The sequence below is a fragment of the Mytilus edulis genome, chromosome 4 (assembly GCF_963676685.1).
Source record: "Mytilus edulis chromosome 4, xbMytEdul2.2, whole genome shotgun sequence".
Classification (NCBI taxonomy): Eukaryota; Metazoa; Mollusca; class Bivalvia; order Mytilida; family Mytilidae; genus Mytilus; species Mytilus edulis.
In genome coordinates, this window is record NC_092347.1 from 35,501,109 (window position 1) to 35,526,111 (window position 25,003).

A 25,003-nucleotide genomic window follows, 5' to 3' on the forward strand; every position below is an offset into this window, starting at 1 on the left:
TATTCGATCCACACAAAAACATTATTATAAAGGTAAAAACGACGATAAACATACATTTTTAATGTATAATACAAAATTTAACAGACCTATTAAAATATAATTGCACGAGTTGCTTATAAAAAAGAAGATGTGGTATGATTGATAATGAGACAACTATCCACAAGATACCAAAATGACTCCGACATTAACAACTATAGGTTACCGTACGGCCTTCAACAATGAGCAAAGCCGATTCCGTATAGTCAGCTATGAAAGGCCCGATATGACAATGTAAAAAAATTCAAACGAGAAAACTAACGGCCTTATTTGTATAAAAAAATGAACGAAAAACAAATATGTAACATATAAACAAAGTTTTTCTTTTGATAGTTTGGAAAAATGTTTTACATTGTTATACATAAAATATGAGAATTTGAGTCAAATCGGTGAACATGAATCTTGCACCTAGTGCCCCTTTAGTATAAAACGTGGAAAATCAGAGATAGAGCATTTACAGTTGTCTAAAATTTAATAAAGAAAGCTGAGCTGAATCACAAATTCTGTAAACGTCAAAATTATTTGTTTTATCATTTTTCTCAAATATAGTTCAATCTTAGAACGTTAAGTCCTTTTAAAATGCATACATCAAAAATGAAATGCTTCTTTTGGAGAAAAATATTGTGTATTATTGCTGAAATTCACTATTACTTTCCAATGTTATCAAAAATACATCCAACGCAAAAACACATAATTCGGCTAGAGGTGCCGTCTTCAAAGACAAAACAATATAAAGTAGTGTCGTTAGAATATGATCCTATATCGATCTCTACAATTCCAAATGACATTAATATTGATCCTAATATATTTTGTTTTATTCAAAAAAGCATCCGCCGAGTTAGTTTGAGGGATTAGATCATGTTCGAAAGAAAACAGAATGATCATTTAAAAAACTTTATGTTTTTATGGCAGTTCATTGTAATTATTCAAACCTAAAATTTACCTCTGTATTTTTTTAATTTTTTTTTGTGTACAAACATCGATATTTTCAGATGTCAAAAAGCACACTGAAAGTCACACATAAAGAAAACAAAATAGATAAAATTTACTACAGATTAAGTTTTAACTACTTTTATTTAGCAAGTCTGTGATCTTTTTGTTGGAGTTTAATAGTAAAAATTAAATGCGTGGGTATCATTGAAGTCTAAACCATCTATGTAATACCGGTCGTGCTGAAATGCTTAAGGAGAAATTAATCACTGTATATACAAGCCTTTCAATAGTATCATCCGAGATGTAAATATCTAATATATTGCAAATAGTTAGATGGAAGTCAACAAAAGGGATTAGTTTTGCATTGTGAATGTAAGTCCTTAAATAATAACTGACACAAACATTATATTTAAGGACTACAGTCAAGATAGTGTTTCTTTTTTCTCTGTTCAAAAAGTAATAAATAGTAAAAAATACCAAACTTCAAGAAAAATACAAAACATAAAGCCCCTTACCTAAATCCTAAGCTCAAACTCAACAAACTATTGGAAAACAACTGTCATATACCTGACTTGGCAAAGGCATTTCCTTAAGTTGAAAATGGTAAATTAAACCGTGTTTTATAACTAGCTCAAACTCTGACGTTTATGACAATAACTATATTGACAACAATGTGTGAGCAAAACTAACGAACATAATTGGTTAAATTTTTGTAAGGCAGTCAACATTGTGTTGTAGTCTTGATCACTATAAAAGTAGATAACTGCATGGACCATTTATTGAGTTTCAGGATGTAAGGGTGTGAACAACAATACAAAGAAAATAATTAGAAGCATGATTTAAACTGAGGGGTTCTGGTAGAATAAGCAGTACCTAATCCATTTGTGCCACCTTTGATATCCCTCTTATCAGAAAATACACAAATCAATATGTTATGTTCCATGACATTTCACTCGTCCAACAATTGTGAACTTTCCATTTCTATGTACCAACATTCCCGCAGCGCCTGCATACGGAGTATATATCTCCTAATTGATACGATATTCCCGGGCTTGTATTTCCTATCATATATATAAAAAAGAAGATGTGGTATGATTGCCAAAGAGACAACGGTCCACAAGAGACCAACATGACACAGAAATTAACAACTACAGGTCACCATGCGGTCTTCAACGCCCATACTGCATAGTCAGTTATAAAAGACCCCGAAATGACAATGTAAAACAATTCAAACGAGAAAGCTAACGGCCTTATGTATATAAAAAAAAAGAACGAAAAAAACAAATATGTAACACATAAACAAACGACAACACTGAATTACAGGCTCCTGACTTGCGACAGGCATATACATACATAATGTGGCGGTGTTAAACATGTTAGCGGGATCCCAACATTCCCCTAACCTGGGACAGTGGTATATCAGTACAACATAAGAACGAACTATAAAAATCAGTTGATAAGACGTAACTCATCCGATGGACAAAAATACAAGTGAACGTGGCCGGGTACATCCCAACAACAAAAAGACACTAGGAACCGATCTGAGAGTACTCGCAGTTATCTGAGAGCTAGTTCAAAGCCACATACAATTAATAAGAAAAATCATGCATCTAAGACCAAATTATCAATCTGTACACATCCAACATCCAATGAATTTAGTGTAAAGACGTCATAAATAATCAGAGAAAAACATGACCTTGTGCAATGCCAAGATACAGGTATCGACGATTGTAGATCCATGAATGTGTATATGTATATAACATACTAGTAATATTAGTTTGCTTTAAATTTAATGATAACAAAATTAATCTTTATACCAATAAAAAAACAATATTCAATGATCTTATGACAGCGTTGAATTGGTAACCTTTTAGAATAAGTTTATTTAAAGGAGCGATAAGTTTACAAGGATCATTTCTAAATATCCGGGTACGGTTATCAACATTTACGTTAAACTGAGGATGTGCTATCATAATTGAAATAAGTTTTCTACAGGTAAAATCAAACTTCAAAACCAAATCTTTATATCTATATCATATATTTTTACATATAAAATATCATATATTTTACATATAAAATATCATATATTTTTACATATAAAATATCATAAATGTTTACATATAGAATATCATATATTTTTACATGCCCCAGACTAAAGATACGTCAAAGTTTGGGTTTTTACAGCCGTTACTATGATATATAACATAATTTTCTAAATTAACACAAGAAGACTTACACTTAAATTACATACTACTCTCAAAATTTGCACTTTTAATTAAAATCTTTACCAATTGTTTATCTGCTTCTTCAAAATCAAACAATGGAGGACGACACCCCATGTTGATGAGATAAGTATATGATTGTATATGATTTTTAATAGTTATTATTCTTTTGAAACTGACAACGCTAAACTTGACACTTTTCTGCTAGCTATTTGTTGTACTTATTCAATGTTAAAATACATAGAACTCTTGCTTTTTGGAATCACTGTCAACTTTACTATGGTGAGTGACGGAAGTGACATTTTTTTCAACCCAGGTAACAAATTATATCCCTTATTTTAAACAAAGCGTATTGAAACCATATATTTTAGGAATCAGTGTACAGTAAGCTACTATCTGTCACTGAATATGATCAAAATATCTTAAACCATTGTGGTGACGTCAGCCTATTCATTTACCGTGGATTCTTTTTCTAGAATCAACGCTTCCTAGATACGTCGCTGAAATGGACTCACCATTTTATATTCTTTTGTTTCCTTTGTGTGCCTAATTACATTACGGTTGAATTGGCCAATTTACTGATTTCTGTTCAGTAATTTCTATATGCCTGAACCGGGAGTCGAACCCGTCCATGAATTCTCTTAAGTGTCACTAACATCAACATATCGACGAAACCTCTGGGCTACCAATTGGTTACAATTTAATTGTCTAATTTATATATATAAATGAATATTTGATATACATCGGTACAACGGACACACATGGATTGTACCTTTATATATACAATAATAGGCAATCGTATAGTATGAGTTTGTAGCCGCGAGCTTTCACGGTTAAAGATAAAAAAAAATGGTTATGCTCAATGAGTTAGAACTTGTCGGCTTAGGTATGAATTCTGTTATTTTTTTGTTGTTTTCCCCTTTTCTCTAGTTTTCCTGTTTTGTTTCTTGTTTTTTAAGTTATTGTGGATATTTTGTTTAATAAAAGCGAGTTTGGTCGTTTATTATCCGATCATTGTTAGCTATTCCACATGTTTGAAACGAAAATGTTTACATTATAGGTGTCCATTTTTGTTGTATAAATCAATATAGTATGATTTCATCTGTTTATTCGCAAATTCCTATGCTAGAAAATCGTGATGTGCCTAGAATAAGACTTCTTGTTAGAAATTACGGACACATGCTTTATATATATGCTATATATATGTTTTTTGTCAAGTTGTTGTCCCCGGCTTTGACACATTCCCCATTTTCATTCTCAATTTTATTAGAAATAAGATCAAATATGTCTCATTTTGTCAAAGCAGATAATGTTCAGATGCCTGATAAATCAAAGTATTTAAGGGCAGACGTGTAGTGTTAAACATGTATTTGTATTGTTTTAACAATTTAATTGTAATATATAATTTATTGTAACGCATCGTTTGTCACGATAACAGGGTTATTTAAACTCACTTACAATAACTTCTAATAAAGAATAGGCTTTAATTTTGAAAAGACATTATCACAATAGTTTAAGTTATAGATGCAATGGATAAGCGTTGATTCAGGAAAAACAAACCATTCGCCCTGCGGGCTCATGGTTTCTTTTTCAAGAATCAACGCTTATCCATTGTATCTATATCACAAAATATATGGTTACGGTCGGAAAGACCTGTAATGGTTCTCTGAAGCACTGGCTTTAATTATCATTTTTACCGCTAAATTATATTCTTGTGTGTACGTTTTATTTCATGTCATATCGCTTAAATATTTAGTACATGTTTTCGAATAGTTTATGGGCCTTTAATTTTGACACTGTAATACAGAATGATTTTTTTTGTGAGAGTTATCTCCCCGGACATTTTTCATCTTATGTATGCATCGTAAAGATAATCGACAACATTTGTTTCCAAAATAGCTCGTATAATCCTCAAGAATCATTGTACCCGATCGATATTTAGACAAAATGTGCGAGTTTCTTTCCCTTTTGTATTTGACATAAGTTATACAGAAAAATAAATTTTAGAACCTGAAGTGGTAGAGACGTAGGATATCCTAATTTTAGGTCCTTTGTACACCTTGGTACACCAACAAGACAATGCTGTCAAAGCAAAATGTCGAGGTCGTTTTCTGAATTTTTCTCTTTGCTTGGGTTTTCATCATACTGTATACTACGTCTAAAAGCACTAATGAATAATGTTGGGGTGTTGAAACGAACAAATGGTACATTAAGTTCGAAGCGATCTGATGATTTTTCTTATATGCGTTATTGTCCCTTAAATTTTAAAATTTAAGGTAAATCGAATACCACTCTATTCCAGTTCATGATAAATAGTTCAACAGGAAAATAATGATAAACAATTACCTTTTGGATAATACTTGAAGTCGCCTTTGTAAATAGGAATTAGCGTATTATCTTCTGATTTGAAAAATAAGTATATAGACATCTTACACATTTGGGAATAAGTGCAAAGTAAGTATCTTATGGAACCAGAAATGACATTTACTTAATCAGAAGTAACACACATGTACATAGAAACCGTATATTTTAAGAATCAGTGCAACGAAATCTATGATATGAAATTGAAAATGACATTTTTTCAACCTGAATCCCCTAATGTAAGTCACAAGTATAGAGAAACCATACATGTTTAATCAATATAAAACAAACATATAACTGAACGTCAATAGTAGCTTTGCTAAGAGAACAATTGAAAGTCTTTCCACATTACTTCTCTTCTTTTTTAATGTAGTTTTATACTTATAGAAATGAAATGCGGAAAGACCTTCAATTGTTCTGTGAACAATTCTTTTTTTAATTTTGATTTAATTTGTTTCAAGTGTACTAATGCGCACTGTTATCTTATTGACAAAGAGCTGGTTCGAGACGCCTACCTACAACATAGTAACGTCAAAGGCATATTTCGTGACTAGATTTTAAGAACAAGTTTTTTTCTATTAATGTCGTACCTACATATACCTCTTTACGATACCTATATCTTCGGGTCAAAACTTAGCCGTCCATGGCAGGCGTTTAAAATTCTACAAACACATCCTTTTAGAAATGCCCAAATAAGACAGTTTCCTCACTTTATGATAAGATAATATAAAGAATAAAACTTATATAGTTAAAAAAAAAAAAAAAAAAAAAAAAGGCAACAGTAGTATATTGGTGCTAAAAAGTAATAAATCGCTTGAGATGAAACAAATCCGGATCTTATACATCTTTTTGTGTCTTAATGTCATCTATTTCAGATTAATTAATGTGTGTTTGTTTGAATATCATAGTCACTTTTTTGTATGTCTGTAATGTATGTTTAAATTGTCAATCACAAATACGTTTTGCAAGATCTCAATATTGATGACTTCATTTCGGTGGGTATCGATTTAATCCGGTTGCAATTACCACACCAGTTACCAAAGGCACAGGACCGTAAAATGATGCGATCGCTACCCCACAAGCACCACAAGCACCTAAAATAAGGCCACGAATTAACTTCGTAACCCAATTTTTTTCTTCTACAATTTCTCGACGCGCTGATGATCTTAAGGTTAATAAGTCATCATAAGTTAACGATTTAGAGGATTTCTTGACTATTTCTTTTATTCTGTTATCGATCTCCTTTTCTGCATTGATAAACTCGGCATTTTGGAAAAACTTTCTTTCGTTTCGTTTCTCCAATGCAAAAATCATATCAAGTAAGTGGTTTGCTTCTTTTTCTTTAATGTCAGCTGTTGCAACATTATTGATGGAACAATAACGGTTTTCGCAACTAGCAAGGAATGCATTCTTCTGACCATCTTTAAACTTCAGAACATAATCTTCAATTGATAGACTATTTCTTTCCAATTCGTCTCCTCTAGTGAAAACTACTATAAGATTTTTCATCAGATCTTTACCAAAAGCTTTTTTGTACATATCTATTGCTTGTATTTCTGTATTGTCAAATCTGTTTAATCCTACCACAAGCAAAAATACATTTGGACCAGGGGCAAGTAATGCAGTTGCCTTAGCCAGCTCTTTCTTCATGTTTTCTTCAGTGAAATTACGATCAAAAAATAATCCCGGTCCATCAACAACAACAATATTCCGATTATATATCTCCTTTGTCCCAAAGCGAAATGTTGTGGTTACAGGCTGAGGCGAAAGACCTTCTTTAAAAATGTTTTTTCCTAGAAGTGTGTTTCCAGTATAACTTTTTCCAGAACCGCTTTTGCCGATTAGGAAAATTCTAACTTCCCTATCTATAATGGTCTGAAGATCTGTAATAAAAGATTTCATTTGTAGTATAGTATTTCTAAATAAGGCAACATGTATTTACAAACCATTGACCAGTTTCACAAAACATCTGAAGACTAAAGTTGATTGTAAATGCATATAACGAGATGTGGTATGAGTCCCAATGAAACAACTCTCCATCCAAGTCACAATTTATTAAAGTAAACCATTATAGGTCAAGGTACAGTTTTCAACACGGAGTCTATGCTCATACCGAACAGCAGGCTATAAAGGGTCCCAAACATTACTAGTGTAAAACCATTCAATCCGGAAAAGAAATGGTCTAATCTATATAAAAAAACGAAAAACGGAAAACACTTGTGAACCACACAAACAAACGACAATCACTGAACATCAGACTCCTGACTTGATACAAGTGCAAATAATGTAAGTTTAGATAGAGTGAATCAAAAAAACAATTTGTCCTTTTTAATCACAAAATAGTTTGATTCTAGTAAAGTTGTACCTTCTGTCATGTTATAACCTTAACGTTACAAATAAGATTTCTGCTGGAATGTAACAACATTATATTGGAGAATGGTGTGAAATTTTGAATTGTCTCAAACATTAAGTTTTCAGCCAACTAAATGTCATCGTTGTAGTGCAATCGTACAGAGTGAGGAGGTGTCTCTAGGTTTTATTCGTAAAAATGATAAGAAACCTTAACCTAGCTGAATGTTGCTACATGAACAGAGATTTTTTTATAAAAGTAAATACAATTATATACCAGTCCTATATTTTTCAGCACTGTCAACTTCTTTATTCATCATTTTTGTTGCCATGTTATGTCTGTGGAGTTCTGAAAAAAAGAATACATTTATTACTTAATTGTATGCAATGTGTTTGGATTTGACATTTTACAAGATAATTCTGTTCAGGTTATTTATTGGTGATGAAACACGAAATCCTTCAAATAGTTATCAAAGGTACCAGGCTTATAATATAAAACGCGCAAACAAGACCCACCAGTGACGCTCAGACCAAAATAGTGAGAAGGTAAAAACAAATACAAAGTTGAGGAGCATTGAGGACCAAAAATTCCAAAAATTAAATGTAAACTATGCATTGGATAAGAAAATCCTAAGTATTTCGAAAAAAAATCATACTTTTGCAAAAACAGGTCTGTTAATTTTTCATTGCAAAATATCTTTTGAATGTTGCTTAGCAATATCTACAATTCATCAAATGGATGAAGAACAATATAGTTGACCTACTAAGTTATTGTAACAAAATAATCTAAAAGTTTTACATGTATTGAACTTCCGTATAAAATACCATACAATCGACCCACTTGAAAAAAAGTTAGTACCGACCGATAGTCAATGTTTATAGTACCTCACAAATATTCACTGTCTACATGGTGCATGTGACTGAATATTTACATTTAGTGGTATGTACCTAAAAAAAACATTCTCCGTCTTGGATCTCATATACGTTCAGTACATATTCAGTCCGCACTCTGCAATATGATTAGTTGAATTCATGACGAAAGTTCCTCCTTTACTGACAATCAAGAGTAAACAAAATAACAGGAATTGATAATTTAAGGGTTTATCGAAGTATATACATAGACAAATGTATGCTTAAATGGGCACTAGCTGTCAAATTCATGTTCACCGATTTTAATCAAATTCTATTATTTTTTTTATAACAATAAAAAAACATTTATCCAAACTATTAAAAGTCTAAAATAAATATAGCACGAGTATGAAAATACATAGCTTCGTTTCGTGTGTATTAAAGTCCAGACGCCATCTAATTATCATAGAATTGACCTCTAAAGTCATGCGATAGCCATATTACCGATGTAAACATAAATATAGATATAAATAGATTAAGCAAACTCGTGCTATGGGATTATTCTAGGTCTATTTAATTTCATATTATAGATGAAAACTAAATGTTTATCATCGTTTTTATCTGTATAAGAATAAACTTTTGTGGATAGAATCAGCCAATCAAATGATCTACCTTTGTTTCACTTTCAATGTTGACATTCTATTCCTTTAAATAACTTTACACATACAATTCACGTGTTATCCATCTCAAGCTAAGGGGTTAAATTGAAGTTCACATGAATACGGATTCAATGAGATCGAATTATTTACCTGCAAGTGAATAATTCATAATCAATGTCATTTAGCTTATTTTGACAAAATTGAACCATACTGGCTGCTCAAAGCTAATTATTATTTCACTATTTGCATTAAATCATAGATTGAGCAAAAAAAAAAATTAGATTTGTTATACATCTCGTAGCTAGTGCCCCTTTAAAAGCATTACAAAGTGGGGATATAATTTATATAATAACCAAAGAAATACTTGTTTCTCTATTTTACTGAATATACCGTTATTTGTCTCTGATACTGTGTGTTTCTGCTTTATACCTATCTGATGAGGTAAACCCTTCTTAACTGATTTTTATAGCTTGTTCTATTGTGACAATTCTGTCCCAGGTAAAAGTAGGTTTTGGGGTCAACAAGCTACCTTAATCAGCCACATTCTGTATTTGACTGTCCAAAGAAAAGAGCTTGTAATTCAGTGGATTTCATTTCTTGTTGTTTATCTTATTTGTTTTTCGTTCATTGTTTAGAGAAAAAAAATCCGTTCGTTTTCTGTTTTGAATTTATTTGAATTTGTTAATTACCGGCCTTTTAAAGCTGAGTATGCGATATCAGTTGTGCTCATGGTCGTACGTACGGTGACCTGTATTTATAAACTTCTATGTGATCATTTGGTCTCTGGTTTGTTTTCTCATTGGCAATCATACAACATCTATTTTCGTGGCTTTAGATGGATTAATGTGGTATAACCAGTAAAATATAACTGACATACTGCTTGGGAATTTCCTGGGTTTCTACTTCTGAACAAGATGTTGTTCGAATATATTCGGGACTGTTTATTCAGTTTGTATAATTCTTTTCCTGAAGATACGCTATTTTTGTGGTCTTATTTCGGGGACAAGTTATGAGCGATTGTGAAATGGAAATTAATAAGTTAAAATGAAGTGTTGGTATGATAGAGAATTTAGAATCCTAATAATCAGGTAAATGGTGTCCTACGTATTTAATGACATTCAATCATGGAAAGGTTTTTAACTTATATTAAACACGATAAACGTGTAAATGATTTGGACTATATAGTCAACGCATTGATAAGTGTCTTTGGAAATAGCATAGTCACTACCCTACTTTACAACCAGATAGATGGTAGTTTGAATGATTTTCCAAAATAGGGAGTTGTTTATGTATATCTAGTCCAAATAATTATGACGTCTTGAAAGGCTATTATATTTTTTTTCTTTGACGCCTAACTTCGATGTAAGGCGTCAAAGAACAAAAAATATAATAGCCTTTCAAGACGTCCTAATTATTTGGACTAATGTATATCCAGAACTACTAATGTAGCTAAAAGTTATATATATATATATTGAAAATTCTAGAAAATCGTCAAAATTTCATTACAATAACCAGCTAAACTAAGATTACTTTTTTTGGTAATTTAATCATTATATTACCAACAGGACAGACACGATCTACAGTAACCTGAGTAATTACTCCCAAGGGTGATTGTCTTATAATATTTGTCATTGAAAGTCTTATTAAAAGCTTGACATCTTGATCAAGAGTTCAGTGTTTGTAAATAGTTTCGAAATTTACAGTCTTCTGATGAAACTAAGCAGATGTGGTAATATCACTTATAACACCTCTCCACAAAAGATCAAATGATACAGAAATTAACAACTAGATACAAAAATGAAACTGAAATTTATGCAGAGAAGTCGTTATCCATTCGTTTGATTAGTTTGACATGAAATTTGGGATGTTTGTTATTAAGTTTTTTGGATGGTTGATCCATTAAAACGTAAATAGTGGATTTCAACCATACTCATATTTATCTTTGATCACTACCTCATGGTCAATGTCATTGTTACAAAACATAGACTTAAAGCGTCTAGAAAAGTAATTTTTGGGTGTTGAATCAAATCCTATATATGGGATTGGAATTTTCTTGGATATATGATCATATGAGTTGAGAGGTAGAATGGTAGATATATTTTTATTGATTTGATGTCACCGTATCAAATGTCAAAGTCATAGTGAGAATAATAACTGGCAATGTGCAGAAAGGAACTTACTTAAAATTATGTTGGATAGCAACCTTTTTTTTACCCTAAAACTCAATTAAATAGCACAATATTTTTGTTTGCATAAGCAAAGAAAGACTCATTTTTTAAAGTCATCGGGTCCATTTCAACTTTTCTTCCTATCACTGGAGGATGAGGTTAACAGTTGGTCTGTTCACTAAAAAAAATTTAATTGATTTCGTTCATTTATTATTTAAATAGAGGCAGCAGTAGTATACCGCTGTTCAAAGTTCATACATCGATTAAGTAAAAACAAATCAAGGGTTACAAACTAAAACCGAGGGAAACGTATCAAATATAAGAGAACTACGACACAGAAACGAACTATAACATTGGGGAAGAACTTGTTGGATGAACCATTCTTGCTTGCAAGTAACACGATTGATTATTATACATCAATGTCATGTTCTTCCTTCGGATTTCTTAAAACATAACTTAATCAAATTGTAATGTCGTTAGTTTTTTTTTATGACAAAAAAAAACACAAAAAAAGCGGATCAATTTAGGATTTTTATTCTAAAAAATATGGCGTTTTTAACTAATAATAAGCACTCTTTGTCAAAACTGGTTTTGTAGTATTGGTTACAATAAAACTCGTCCTTAACTGTACATTGATATACATTTGACAGATGTTCTTTTCAATAATTCTACATTGAACAGAAGGTATATAATTGAAAGATTTAAATTTTTCAATAAATGTGTTTTGACATTGTAATCGATCGATCTTGACATCAAGGAAGAAAGATAATATTAATATTCTTAACCTTCTACGTTTAAATTCAATGGTAGGCATATTATTCAAAATAGTAAATTGAATGTGTAGAGGGACAAAAACATTTTATGAAGGATAAATTAACGACATTTTTTAAAAATCAAAATAACTGACACAGGCCTTTGTCTACCCTTTCTAAATAAATTTATCTAATCATACAGTCTTTGTTGAAATTAGTTAACATGGTTAATTAAAAAAAGTTTTGAAGCTTTGAATTTCATTTTTAATTCAACTTACTGTTAACTTGATTAAAGACTTTCCGTTTGAAATTTTCCGGAGATCAGTATTTTTGTGAATTTACATTTTTTTCACATTTAAGTTTCGCTAACAAAGGGGGGACTTGACATTTGAAGTTTAACTGACCCGCCTTGCCGTGAGTGGGCCTTAACCTTGATGACCACATTATATTTCAGAAATTATATTCTTTCAATTTTCCCTCTATTTTCATTTGGGAATGTTCTGATGTCAGTAAATAGAGAACGGAATAAGCTAGTTATAAATATTGAACAAATATCAAACGCTTATAGAACTCCTCCCTTTTCCCTTGGTAGAGGACAATATAGAATCAGATCTTACCGTGTAATGATACAACTTGTCATGTGTGAGTCATCAACAGTGCGTTCAGTTTAAAAAATAGGTTTTAATAAAATGTTAAAGTACAGTTAACATCAGTCGAAACATTACTTTAAAGGCTAAACATTTTGGACGAAAGATATACTATTTCATTGAATTTTATTTGGCATAAAACTTTATTATTCTCAAATCACGTTATATATAGCAAAGAGAAGAAAATAGTAAAACTGAATAATCTATATCAGTCTCAATCAATAAGTGAATCTTGTTCAAAATATTTTTCTTACCACGATGCTTTTTTAATGTTATAAAATGTAAAGAATCCGGAATATTCCAAGTGGTGAATAAACTATTCATTTTCAACGATGGTCATGTTTTTAACATTAGATAATGATCTCTCAGATGGGTTAGTTTAGCATGACACAATTTCAGCATGTTCAATGTTCAATGTTCAATATTACCTCACAGGTTACACTCTAAAACATCTAATTGTTTATATCGGACAAATATGTTCCTCCATACAATGAAATTTTGACTTTTGTTATTTGTTACGATTCATTTTTGTGTTTATTTTGCTAAAGCAAACCAATTATAGGACTCCAAATCATTTATAAGCACTCTTATTCAAAAATATAATAAAATACTTTTGGACTTTACGTTGGTTTATTTTATATTTTAAGCTGGGATTTATATCATAGTTAAAAGAAACAATATCTTGTTGTGCGTTTAAACTTTTCATTTTCCACGCTGGTCAAATTTTCAAAAAATATTAATGATCTTTCGGATGGGTCAGGTGATTTTGAAATAATTCAAATTACTTGTATGTTCAACAATATTTTCTGTTAGATTCTATTCTATGAATGAAACTATATAATGATTAAATATTAAAAGCAATTCCAAAAACCTTTAAGTTTGTGTCTGAATGAAACTTTTAATCCAGATAGTGAATTTGTAAAAGAGTCCGTGAAATAAAACTTAAAAAGTGTTATTTGAAGTATTTCTAATAAGTTACGACTTTCTATTTTTAGACTCAAATTTTCCAAATTTTTGAATTTTATTCAGGCTCTGTTTTGACTTTCCATATAAAATAAGAGAACTCAACATAACATTTATTTCTAGCAATTCAGCATCTTCCATAACATTTGACAAATCAAACCTGTACCAAGTCAGGAATATGACAGTTCTTGTCCATTCGTTTTTGATGCGTTTTGTTATTTGATTTTGCCATGTGATTATGGACTTTCCCAATTGATCTTCCTCTAAGTTCAGTTTTTTTGTGATTTTACTTATTATTAGAGAAGAAAATATATTAAAAAAAAACAATCATAAGTAACCATTTACCTAGCTGAAGAACAAATTCACGTGAAAAACTATATCCTACGAATTTGATCCTTCATTTACTTGATTCAAACATCAAAAAAAACATCGAAACAAGTATCTGACAGCAAGAGATTTTCCAGTTTAACAGTTGTTATCGATTTGTTTGATATGTTTGAGCTTTTGATTTTGTCATTTGATTAGGGACTTTCCGTTTTGAATTTTCCTTGGAGTTCAGTATTTTTGTGATTTTACTTGTCACTGTACGCAACACCTGTTAAGACAGACAATCCCACTATAATCCTAATGCATCTCAGGAACAAAAACAACAGAACTGGTTGACTTGATTGAGCACAGAATTTCCAAAGCAATCGAAAGACATTATCACATTATCATTCAAATTTGGCAAGGACCCTGTACTTTACTTTAAAAAGGGGAAATTTATGGTCAAAGTTGTAAAACTGTCAATTCCATACCAAAAGAATCAAACAATACACATTGTTGCGCAACATCCATGTTCCGAAACATAGTTCATTGATCGTCTCAAACTGTCAGTCCTCATTACAATAATTAAGAGGACATACAGATTCAGCACCATTTAAAGTTGAAGATTCCAAGTATCTTAACAGATGATCTGAGATCATTCCCAATAACTAGCAATTTGATAAGAACCTCAAAGTCAGCAAATATTTCATCAGAGACAGAAAAATAAAAAGAAGTTGCTCCATACAGTTAATTAACATCTCCATCAACAAAAAGACGTGTTCTTAGCCCAGGCATAGATTATCTTAGCCGTATTTGCACAATTTTTGGGAATTTTCGACCCTCAATGCTCTTCAACTTTGTACTTGTTTGGCTTTATAAATATTTTGATATGAGCGTCACTGATGAGTCTTATGTAGACGAAACGCGCGTCTGGCGTACTAAATTATAATCCTGATACCTTTGATAACTATTTTCACCACTGAGTCTATGCCACTGTTGGTGGGCGTTTCGTTCCCGAGGGTTTCAGCTGCCTAGTAGTCAACACTGCGGTGTTGACATGAATATCAATAATGTTGTCATTTTTATAAATTTCCTGTTTACAAAACTTTGAATTTTTCGAAAAACTAAGGATTTTCTTATCCCAGGCATGGATTACCTTAGCCATATTTGGCACAATTTTTGGGAATTTTGGATCCTCAATTCTCTTCAACTTTGTACTTGTTTGGCTTTATAAATATTTTGATATGAGCGTCACTGATGAGTCTTATGTAGACGAAACGCGCATCTGCCGTATTAAATTATAATCCTGGTACCTTTAATGACTATCTACCGCTCGGAAACGTACTTAATCTTGTCATCACCAAACAACCTACTGATTTGTTACATGTTTGTATGTTTTTATAGTGATGAGAATTAAAGCACAATGTTGGCTGCTGTATTTTTAACATTTTTATCTTTTCGGTTTGAATTTTCCTCGCAGATCAGTATTTTTGTGATTTTTAAAATTATTTCGTGACACCTACCGTGAATAATACAAGGCAATACAAGAATCATAACTTGTCCAACTAAAAGTCGAAGAACTAAAGCTATTGACATTATTCTAGCACCAAGACTTAATCCTGCAGTTTGGTTTATTTGAGGTTATCTTATCAGTGTGAACTACATCGTATTGATACAAAGTAAAACAAATTACTAAAAACAAGTACTATAGAATATATTCAGCACATAAAATTTGCATTACATGTCAACTTCAAATTTCAAAATGTGGTTTATCCCAATTGTGATCATTATTGTAAGAACCATTATGAACATGCAAAATATAACTGGGACAAACATTGAAAAAGAAGAGATACAAATAAAACAAGATATAACAGTGAACAGTTTGTTAACAACAATATCGTGTTTATTCATTTATCCTTCAGCGTATTTTCCTACTCCACCTATAATAGCTGCACTAGCTAACACAGCAGCAGGACCGCCAATATAAAATGCGACTACTGCCCCAAAACCTACAATTAATGAACCGATCAACGTTTCAACCCAACCCGCTTCTATTATTATGTCGTGACGCACTGATGCTCTTATGGTAATTAAGTCATCATAAGTTAGCGATTTAGGTGATTTATTGACCATTTCTTTTATTCTTTTATCGATCTCTTTTTCTGCCCTAATAAACTGCGCATTTTGGTAAATCTTTCTTTCGTTTCGATTCTCTAGTGCGAAAATCATATCAAGTAAGTTGTTTGCATCTCTTTTTTTAATATCAGCAGTTCCAACATTATTGATGGAACAATAACGATTTTCGCAACTAGCAAGAAATGACCTCGCCTTAACATCTTCAAACTTTCGTACGTAGTCCTGAATTAATAGACTATTTCTTTCCAATTCGTCTCCTCTTGTGAAAACCACTATAAGATATTTCATCAGATCTTTACCAAAAGCTTTTTTGTACATTTCGATTGCTTTTAATTCCGACCCGTCAAACTTCTTTAATCCTACCACAAGCAAAAATACATTTGGACCAGGCGCAAGTAATGCAGTTGCCTTAGCTAGCTCTTTCTTCATGTTTTCTTCAGTGAAATTACTATCAAAAAATAATCCAGGTCCATCGGCAATAATTATATTCCGACTCCCGGTGTTCTTTGTCCCAAAGCGTAATTGCGAGGTTACCGGCAGAGGCGAAAGACCTGGTTGAAAATTTTTTTTTCCTAGAAGTGTGTTTCCGGTTTCACTTTTTCCAGCACCGCTTTGGCCGATGAGGAAAATTCTAACTTCGTTTTCTATTATGGTCTGAAGATCTGTAATAAGAGAATTCATTCAAGTATAGTTTTTTTTCTAGATTAAGCAACATTAATGACCAGTTTTACAAAACAACCTTACGACTAAAGTTGCTCGAAGGTGTACTAAATTGTTCACCCCTTACGATCAACCGAAGTCATAAGATTTTTTGTTAAACTTATTAGTGGTGCCAAATTGTTAACTTAATTAGAAATAAACATGTAGTTGTGTTTTGTCAGTTGTATTAACTCAGAACAAGGCATTTAGACGAAAATTATAGCTTTGTTTAAATTATCAATTAAATCTTTTAATTTGACAGTAATGAACCAAACTTCCAAATAACCTAGAATTGTGTAAGATAAAAATATGATTGAGTTAGATGAGCTGATTCAGACCAGTCAAGAATAAGTTTTAAGGTCAAGACTGAGTGTAGACAGGTCGATAGTGGTGGAGACAGGTCGCAACTGGTCGCACATTTGTTGAGAATGTACCACGGTTATCGAGTACTTAATTAGACTAATAAATTAAGGTCAAGACCAAAGTCGAGTACAGTTCAGTTCAGCTTAGTATTTTCGAGATTTTTTCGAGTCTTAAGTAAAAATATAGTCTTTTAATACTATGAGCGGTATGTAGTGCATGTAGTGATGGGCTTATGGCATTTCAAGAAAACAAGATGTAGGAGAAAACTAAATAGCACAAACCCCTTCTCTGTCAGTAGAAAGTATCCGCGTTTGAAAGAAAAGGATTAATGCATAAATAAATGAGGATATAATAAACTAAAAGTTTCAGGATTTAAACCTGGGGTTCACTAAATTCAAATGATGGAATAATAACATCTTGAAATAATCAATCTGCTTGGGCCGTAGAAGACATGTTCCGTTTACGCACTATATAACAAAATATTAGCAAAACGGTGAGCATGGATGTTTTAATTAAATAATTATATGGATATAGACACGGGAGAAAATTAACCACTGGTATCATAACGTGTTCAAAGTACCTGAAACTCAATTCTGGGTTAAAAGTATTTGTCACCAGTCTATTTGTGATATGTTTTTTTTTATTTGGAAACTATGTCGCTGTTAATTGTTCCTCCCATCTTGAATACGTATTTACCTTATGTACGTTTATCACGTATAGTCAAAGCTAGCTCATTTTTTTTTGTCGACTTGAATTGCGATGTTGTGATACCGCAATTTCAAAGTATTTCCACAGTTTAAAGCATCTGATCATTTTGATACTTTTCAAGAATAGCTTTAAATATTATAAATATAAATACGATATTACGAAAACTTTTTGAAAACTCAGTTGAATGATGCTTCAAGATAAAAAAAAAAAAAATTGTCATAAAAATATATACAACTATATACCAGTCTTCAATCTTTTTTCTTCATCATCATCTCGAATATATAACATTTCCGTCGCCATGTTATGTCAGACGATTTCTGAAAAATATGTATATCAAATATATTAACCGATAGTTTACACTGATGCTGTGTTATTTCTGATGTGTATCGATCTGTTGAGGTAAACCCTTTTCAACTGACCGTTATTGTTGGATGTTATGTTACACCACTGTCCCCGGTTAGGGGGGTAGCACCATACAAACAAGTTATACTCCAACACATTATGTATGTGCCTGTTCCAAACGAGTAGCATTATTGGCTGTATATCATATTTGTTTTGCGTTCGTTGTTTTGAATTAATTTCGTGCTGTCAGATTTTAGCCTTTTATAGTTGACTATGCGTTAAAGGTTTAGCTAAGTGTTGGAGGTCATACTATAGTCTATAGTTATGAACTTATATATGTTTTTTGTCTCTGGTGGGGAGTTGTCTCATTGGCAATAATAACACATCTTCTTACTTTCACATTTCGTATCTTTTAACTTAATTGGTCTGGCAAAATTAATAAATATATTATTAAACTACTGCTTGGGAATCACCTGCGTTTCGCCTACTGAACTAGACTTTGGTTGAATCTGTTCGATGCTGTTATATGATATATTAGTTAAAATAATTGTTTTCCTGCAGATACAGTATACTTATATTCCCAGTTATTTTTTCTTGTTTCGGAACAATTTATCTGCGCTTGTGAAATGAATGATAAGGTAAAAATGAAGTAATGGTTAATATACAATTTTGGAATCCTAATAGTCATGTACATGGTTTTCTACGTATTAAATGACATTCATTCCTGTTTGTTGCCTATATTTAATAACATAGTAAACGAGTAAATAGCTTGGACTATACAGTCAACTCCTTGTAAAGATCAGTTATATATAATCAAATTAATTGTGAACCTTAGAAATGGCTCTAACCGATTTGGATCTAAATAGTAGTTTCAATGGTTTTCAAAAATAGGGAGTTGTATATGTGTATCCAGAATTTAGTAAAGAGTCTTATATTTATTGAAAACTATCAGCAATTGTTCAGTCCAATTCAGTCTGACATTTTTCCTATAACATTGGAAAGTAGACCAGAAATAATACAACAAAGTAGTTTAAATTTCATTACAATGACGGTTTTTGTCTCTTTGACACAATCCCCCTTTTCATTCTCGTTTTTATAAGATGTGTCGTAATTCAATTATAGTATTGCCTCTATCCCTACCAACAAGGTATTAAAGATTTAAAGTACCATGACTATATTCCCTAAAACAAAACGAAGGAATATCTAATATGTGATTAGCCACGACATATCCAGGCTTATGGCGGTAGAACGTCATTGTGAGAAAAACGCCGTTAACTATATGTGACTAGCCATTTCCAGGCTCAGGAGGGTACATTGTCTAAAATTTGATTTTTGTATATTTATCTAGAATATTTCGAAACAAAACTCTCTGTCATGTTATTATAATATATTTGTTGTAATAGCAATGAAACGCGTCATTTCGAATACCGGTATGAAAATGGGACTGTTCTATAACGACTTTTATTTATTGAATGCCCGTATTTATAAAACACAAAATTATTGTATCTATTGGCTTTTAGTGATGTTCAATAGCGTATTTGAATAAAATTTTAAAGACTTAAATTTACTACAATGCAAACAATTCTTAGCTCTATTTTAGAACATGTAATTTAAACTTGTTGAAATGAAGTTAGTTTAACATTTGTCAAAGTAAGCATTAAGAATTCCTTTTTTTTAATTTAGATTTATTATGCATGTCTCTATACATAGTATGCGACGCGTAACAGTTTATAAGTAGGTGTTATCTTAAATGCATTTGATACGGTGCATTAATTATGGATATATTCAGACTTCATTTATGAAAGGAAATCTATAGGGCAGAAATTTTATTTTTTTTGTATCAATTTAAAATGTAGATTTAAATATTTTTCACTTCAAACGATAAAGTAAAACTTTTTCAAAACTTATAGATGATGTATAGTTCGGCGTCCGCAAAATGAAGCCAAGGAAAGTGTTTATCTCTTCTTCACAAATACGTATTTCATTGAATCTCGATATTTATTATGTTTATAATTTTTCTAACAATGACGTTCTACCTCCATAAGCCTGCAAATGTCATGGCGGGTCACATATATGCATTCGATAGTATTTTAAAAAGCTTTGACATCATTATCAAGTGTTCAGTGTTTGAAGATAATCTTGTTATTTATGCTTACAGCTTTTTGATAAAACTAAGAAAATGCAGTAGGATTGTCAATTAAACAGCTTTACACAAGAGATAAAATGACACATAAATTAACAGCTATAGGTCACCGTACGACCTTCAACAATGAGTAAAATCCATACCACATAATCAGCTATCAAAGGCCCCGAAATGATTCCTGTAGATTAATTCAAATGAGAAAACTAAAGGCCTGATTGATGTACCAAAAGATGAACGAAAAAAAATTATATTAGGACAACAGCAACAAACAACAACCACTGAATAACTTGGGACAGGCATATACAGAATGTGGCTCCTGAAGGGCAAAATCTTTTTCAGTCATCAGGCATCATAATATGACCAGTACGTTTTTGATATAAGAATGTAAAATTTATATTGTTATATCATTGAAGTTGATTCATAATTGCACTTGCTATTACTAGTAATTGTTGTATAATTCGAATTACTTACAAATCAACAATCGTATGTATGAAAAAAGCATATACGTTTCAAGGTTTATGTACTAATACACATCACAAATAACAATCAATGAAATGATGCCCAAACAAATAATTTTGCTCAGAAGATTAGGAAAAGGGTTATAATTTTTCAAGTTTTCGCTCAGTTTTATTCTAGTGGCAAGGTTTTGGATGAGATTGTTTAGTTCATCATTTTTATCTATTAAAACAGTAACTTCCACTTCCTAAGTGACAAACTGTTACAATCGATGACACAACTGTCTTTATGTACATCGACATAAGATATATATAAGATGCTAGCTTAATCCATTGTATAAAAATGCGTCTGCAGTTTGTCGTTTGTTAGTACAAACGCTACATTTGTTTCTTACCTCAACCTGATTAAACGAAGTATATTTTTTCTACGTTTGTAAAAGGTCTGTTTACCAACAACATGTGCATGCATTATTGAAAGTTCAAACAGGGTCATTAAAGACTTATTAAACGATGTATTTGTTTCTACTTTTGTAACGTTTAGAAAACAACAACAAACGCGACACAACGTTTACAAAATTTTGGTTAGAAAGAAATGCGGCCAAGGAAAAACACAAACAGACAAACGATAATGCAAAAAAAAATAAAGACAGAAAACTTAAGACTAAGCAACACGAACAAGCACAAATAATTTATTTGGCACAACTTTTTGGAATTTTGGGTCCTCAATGCTCTTCAACTTTGGACTTGTTTGGCTTTTTAAATATTTTGATGTGAGCGTCACTGATGAGTCTCATGTAGACGAAACGCGCGTCTGGCGTACTAAATTATAATCCTGGTACCTTTGATAACAATTTAAACCACTGGGTCGATGCCACTGCTGGTGGTCGTTTCGTCCCAGAGGGTATCACCAGCCCAGTAGTCAACACTTCGGTGTTGACATGAATATCAATAGTGTGTTCATTTTTATAAATTTCCTGTTTACAAAACTATGAATTTTTCGAAAAACTAAGGATCTTCTTATCCCAGGCATAGATTACCTTAGATGTATTTGGCACAACTTTTTGGAATTTGGGGTCCTCAATGCTCTTCAACTTTGGACTTGTTTGGCTTTTTAAATATTTTGATGTGAGCGTCACTGATGAGTCTTATGTAGACGAAACGCGCGTCTGGCGTACTAAATTATAATCCTGGTACCTTTGATAACTACTTGACAAATTAATGGACAAGTCATAATATAAAAAATAATAACTCAACAGAAACAGATGATATATATTGTCTACTTTGTCGGACTTTTAGATGCAAATATTTATGGTGTTATTGTCATGTTTCTAATTTGATTCATGAACATGTACACACACAATAATTGCTATTATGATAGGTTATTTTTGGAAACGGCCGTCGGTAGTTCATTATTTAATTTTTGTAGTACGTTTGTCTTTCGTTAATATGAACTGTTGTAACAAAAACACCGCATCTCACCTAAAATCTTAACTTTTGAAAAGACTTTTAAGATTAATCCGAGTACTCGAGTACTCGCGAGTATCATGACCGAGAATCCGAGTATTAAATTTCAGATCTTTTGATATACCTAATAATAATAATAAAACTCGTCGTTAAATATATATTGGCATGCAAACTTACGACTTAAGAAAGGAATAAGATATCTAAACACACGGACCAAGATCATATTGTAAAAGGAAAGATATAAATCTGACAGAGATTCTTTTTAATGATCCTACATTTTAACAAAAGGCATATAATTCAAGATACGATTTAAATCATTTTCAATAGATGTGTTTTGACATTGTGATCTTATGATCTTGATATCAAGGAAGAAAGATTATATTAATAAGTTCTTAACCTGCTACGTTTAAAATCAATGGTAGACATATTAATAAAAAATAGAATGTGACAGGGAAACATTAAAATCTTATAAATCATACATTAAACAGGAAATTTTTATAAATTAAGATAGCTTACATAGGCGCTCGTCTAACATTTCCAAATGTATTCATTTACACATACAGTATTTACTTAATGTTGTCAAATAAAACAAGTTTAAGTTTCAACTAAATTTCCCGTTCACATCCAACTTTGGCATAAAACGGGGGACCAGGTATAAGAAGTTTTTACTGACCCGACTTGCCTTTAGTGAGCGTTTGGTTGCCAGATTATGTTGCAAAAATTATGTGCTCACAAATTTTCCTCTATTTTCTCTTTTTAATGTTCTGATGGCAGCAAACAGAGAACGCAATGAGTTTATAATAAATATTTGGACAATTATCAGATGCATATTTTTGGTATTGAACCCCTCCTCTCCCTTGCTAGTGGATAATAAGACTCAGATCTTACCGTGTGATGATACAATTGATCATGCGCTAGTCGTCGATAGTAGTAACTATTCAGTGTAAACAAACATTCATAGTACTTGTTTAAAGTACAGATAAGATCAGACGAAACATTACTTTAAAGGCTAAACATTGCTTGCGAAAGATTTCCTATTTTGAATCTTGTTTGACATGAAAATTTAATTCTCTAGAAACGACTAACTTTGTATATTTATGCAGTGAAGAAAATAATAAAATGGATCAATAATGTTCAGTCGCAATCAGTAAATGTCGTTCAAATTAATTTTTTCACGATTAGTGATTTAAGAGATACATAATTTTTTCGAAGCAGTTATTATTTAGATATGCAATGGAAATCCAATTAATTTCCGGAACGCATGAACAAGAAATTGAATGACATCGAGTAAGACCTTGGCAGTATGTTTGTTAAATTGAAACATTGAGATATCAAAACGTATATCGACCGTTACTGATTCAGGTTTCGAGTATGATCAAATGGTCATGGTAAATGCAAGTTAGGTCTATTAATGTTACGGGATCCATTTGACGTTTTTTCAACATCTTTTTTTTTCTCGTAACATATGTTTAGGAATTTGAAATATTACCTCATACATATAACTCTAACTGATGATAACACTACTGCTGAGTAATTTGTTATATTTTGTTAAGATAAGTGAACGATGAGATTTTAAACCTATTATCTTTTTGCGATATTTTTTTGGCAACTTTTATGTTTCAAAAGAAAACATTTTCATAATCATTTCCAAAATAAGTATATTACTTTAAATGACACAGTTTATTTTCGACATTTCTTATGGTTAGTTTTATATTTTAATCTATCTTTTTTCCATAAAAATTTCAAAATGTAAAGAAATTGGACTACTCTAAGACTTAAAGAGAGCAATAAACTATGCATTATTTATGCCATGTTTTTAACATGAACTAATAAACTTTCAGATATGAATGTTTAGAAAATGTAAAATATTTTCTCACACAGACCATTCTGCGACAATGATTCAAAAAATTCTAATTGTTTATGTCAAATATGTTCAACCATATGATGACAAATTCAGCTTTCATGATTTGTTATGATAGTTGTTGGCTTCATTTTGCTAGAGCAAACACATTTTAGGCCCTCGGGACTGATATTGGTTTCTCATGGTGATACAGCATGCGATACGGATTTTGCCATGTATTAGTGTATATAAAATGACTGTAACGATATCTCTAAGTGCAATTTGTTTCAAACTATTGTCTCCGTGTTGGGGATTAATAAAACCTGAGATAAATCCGAACTATCATTTTCAAGTTTTACTAGCCTAAGGGTGATAATATCTCTAATAGCGAATCTTTATTGACATTATCTACTTCTAAATATTTTTCTAAATAAAATTGAGAATGGAAATAGGCAATGTGTCAAATAGACAACAACCCGACCACAGAGCAAACAACAGCCGAAGGCCATCAATGGGTCTTCAGTGCAGCGAGAAACTCCTGCACTCGGAGGCGTCTTTCATCTGGTCCCTTAACAAATATGTATACTAGTTCAGTGATAATTGACGTC

General features: G+C 31.6%; 2 protein-coding genes across 3 annotated transcripts; both read right to left on the reverse strand.

Moving 5' to 3' along the window:
- Nucleotides 1-5,637: 5,637 nt before the first annotated feature.
- Nucleotides 5,638-12,993, reverse strand: LOC139518426 (GTPase IMAP family member 3-like). The gene is made up of 3 exons (XM_071309967.1): nt 12,947-12,993; nt 8,179-8,250; nt 5,638-7,435 (listed from the first exon to the last, which is right to left on the reverse strand). Exons 2-3 carry the CDS (start codon nt 8,231-8,233, stop codon nt 6,540-6,542), a joined length of 951 nt encoding a protein of 316 aa, XP_071166068.1. The 5' UTR covers nt 8,234-8,250; nt 12,947-12,993; the 3' UTR covers nt 5,638-6,539.
- Nucleotides 12,994-15,943: 2,950 nt separating this feature from the next.
- LOC139518427 (GTPase IMAP family member 3-like) lies at nt 15,944-23,508 on the reverse strand. Of its 2 annotated transcripts, none has more exons than XM_071309968.1 (3): nt 23,444-23,508; nt 18,394-18,468; nt 15,944-17,043 (listed from the first exon to the last, which is right to left on the reverse strand). In XM_071309968.1, exons 2-3 carry the CDS (start codon nt 18,449-18,451, stop codon nt 16,157-16,159), a joined length of 945 nt encoding a protein of 314 aa, XP_071166069.1. In that variant the 5' UTR covers nt 18,452-18,468; nt 23,444-23,508; the 3' UTR covers nt 15,944-16,156. The 2 variants fall into 2 exon arrangements, with proteins under 2 accessions (XP_071166069.1, XP_071166070.1); XM_071309969.1 differs by lacking the exon at nt 23,444-23,508 and adding an exon at nt 23,072-23,191.
- Between the last annotated feature and the right edge of the window lie 1,495 nt (nt 23,509-25,003).

Coding starts and splice junctions, on each gene's coding strand:
- LOC139518427 (XM_071309968.1), bottom strand. CDS start 18,451: ATGGCGACGGAAATGTTATATATTCGAGATGATGATGAAGAAAAAAGA. Junction 17,044..18,393: donor AGAAAAAAGATTGAAGACTG/GTATATAGTTGT, acceptor CTCTTATTACAG/ATCTTCAGACCATAATAGAA.
- LOC139518426 (XM_071309967.1), bottom strand. CDS start 8,233: ATGGCAACAAAAATGATGAATAAAGAAGTTGACAGTGCTGAAAAATAT. Junction 7,436..8,178: donor TGCTGAAAAATATAGGACTG/GTATATAATTGT, acceptor CTTTTATTACAG/ATCTTCAGACCATTATAGAT.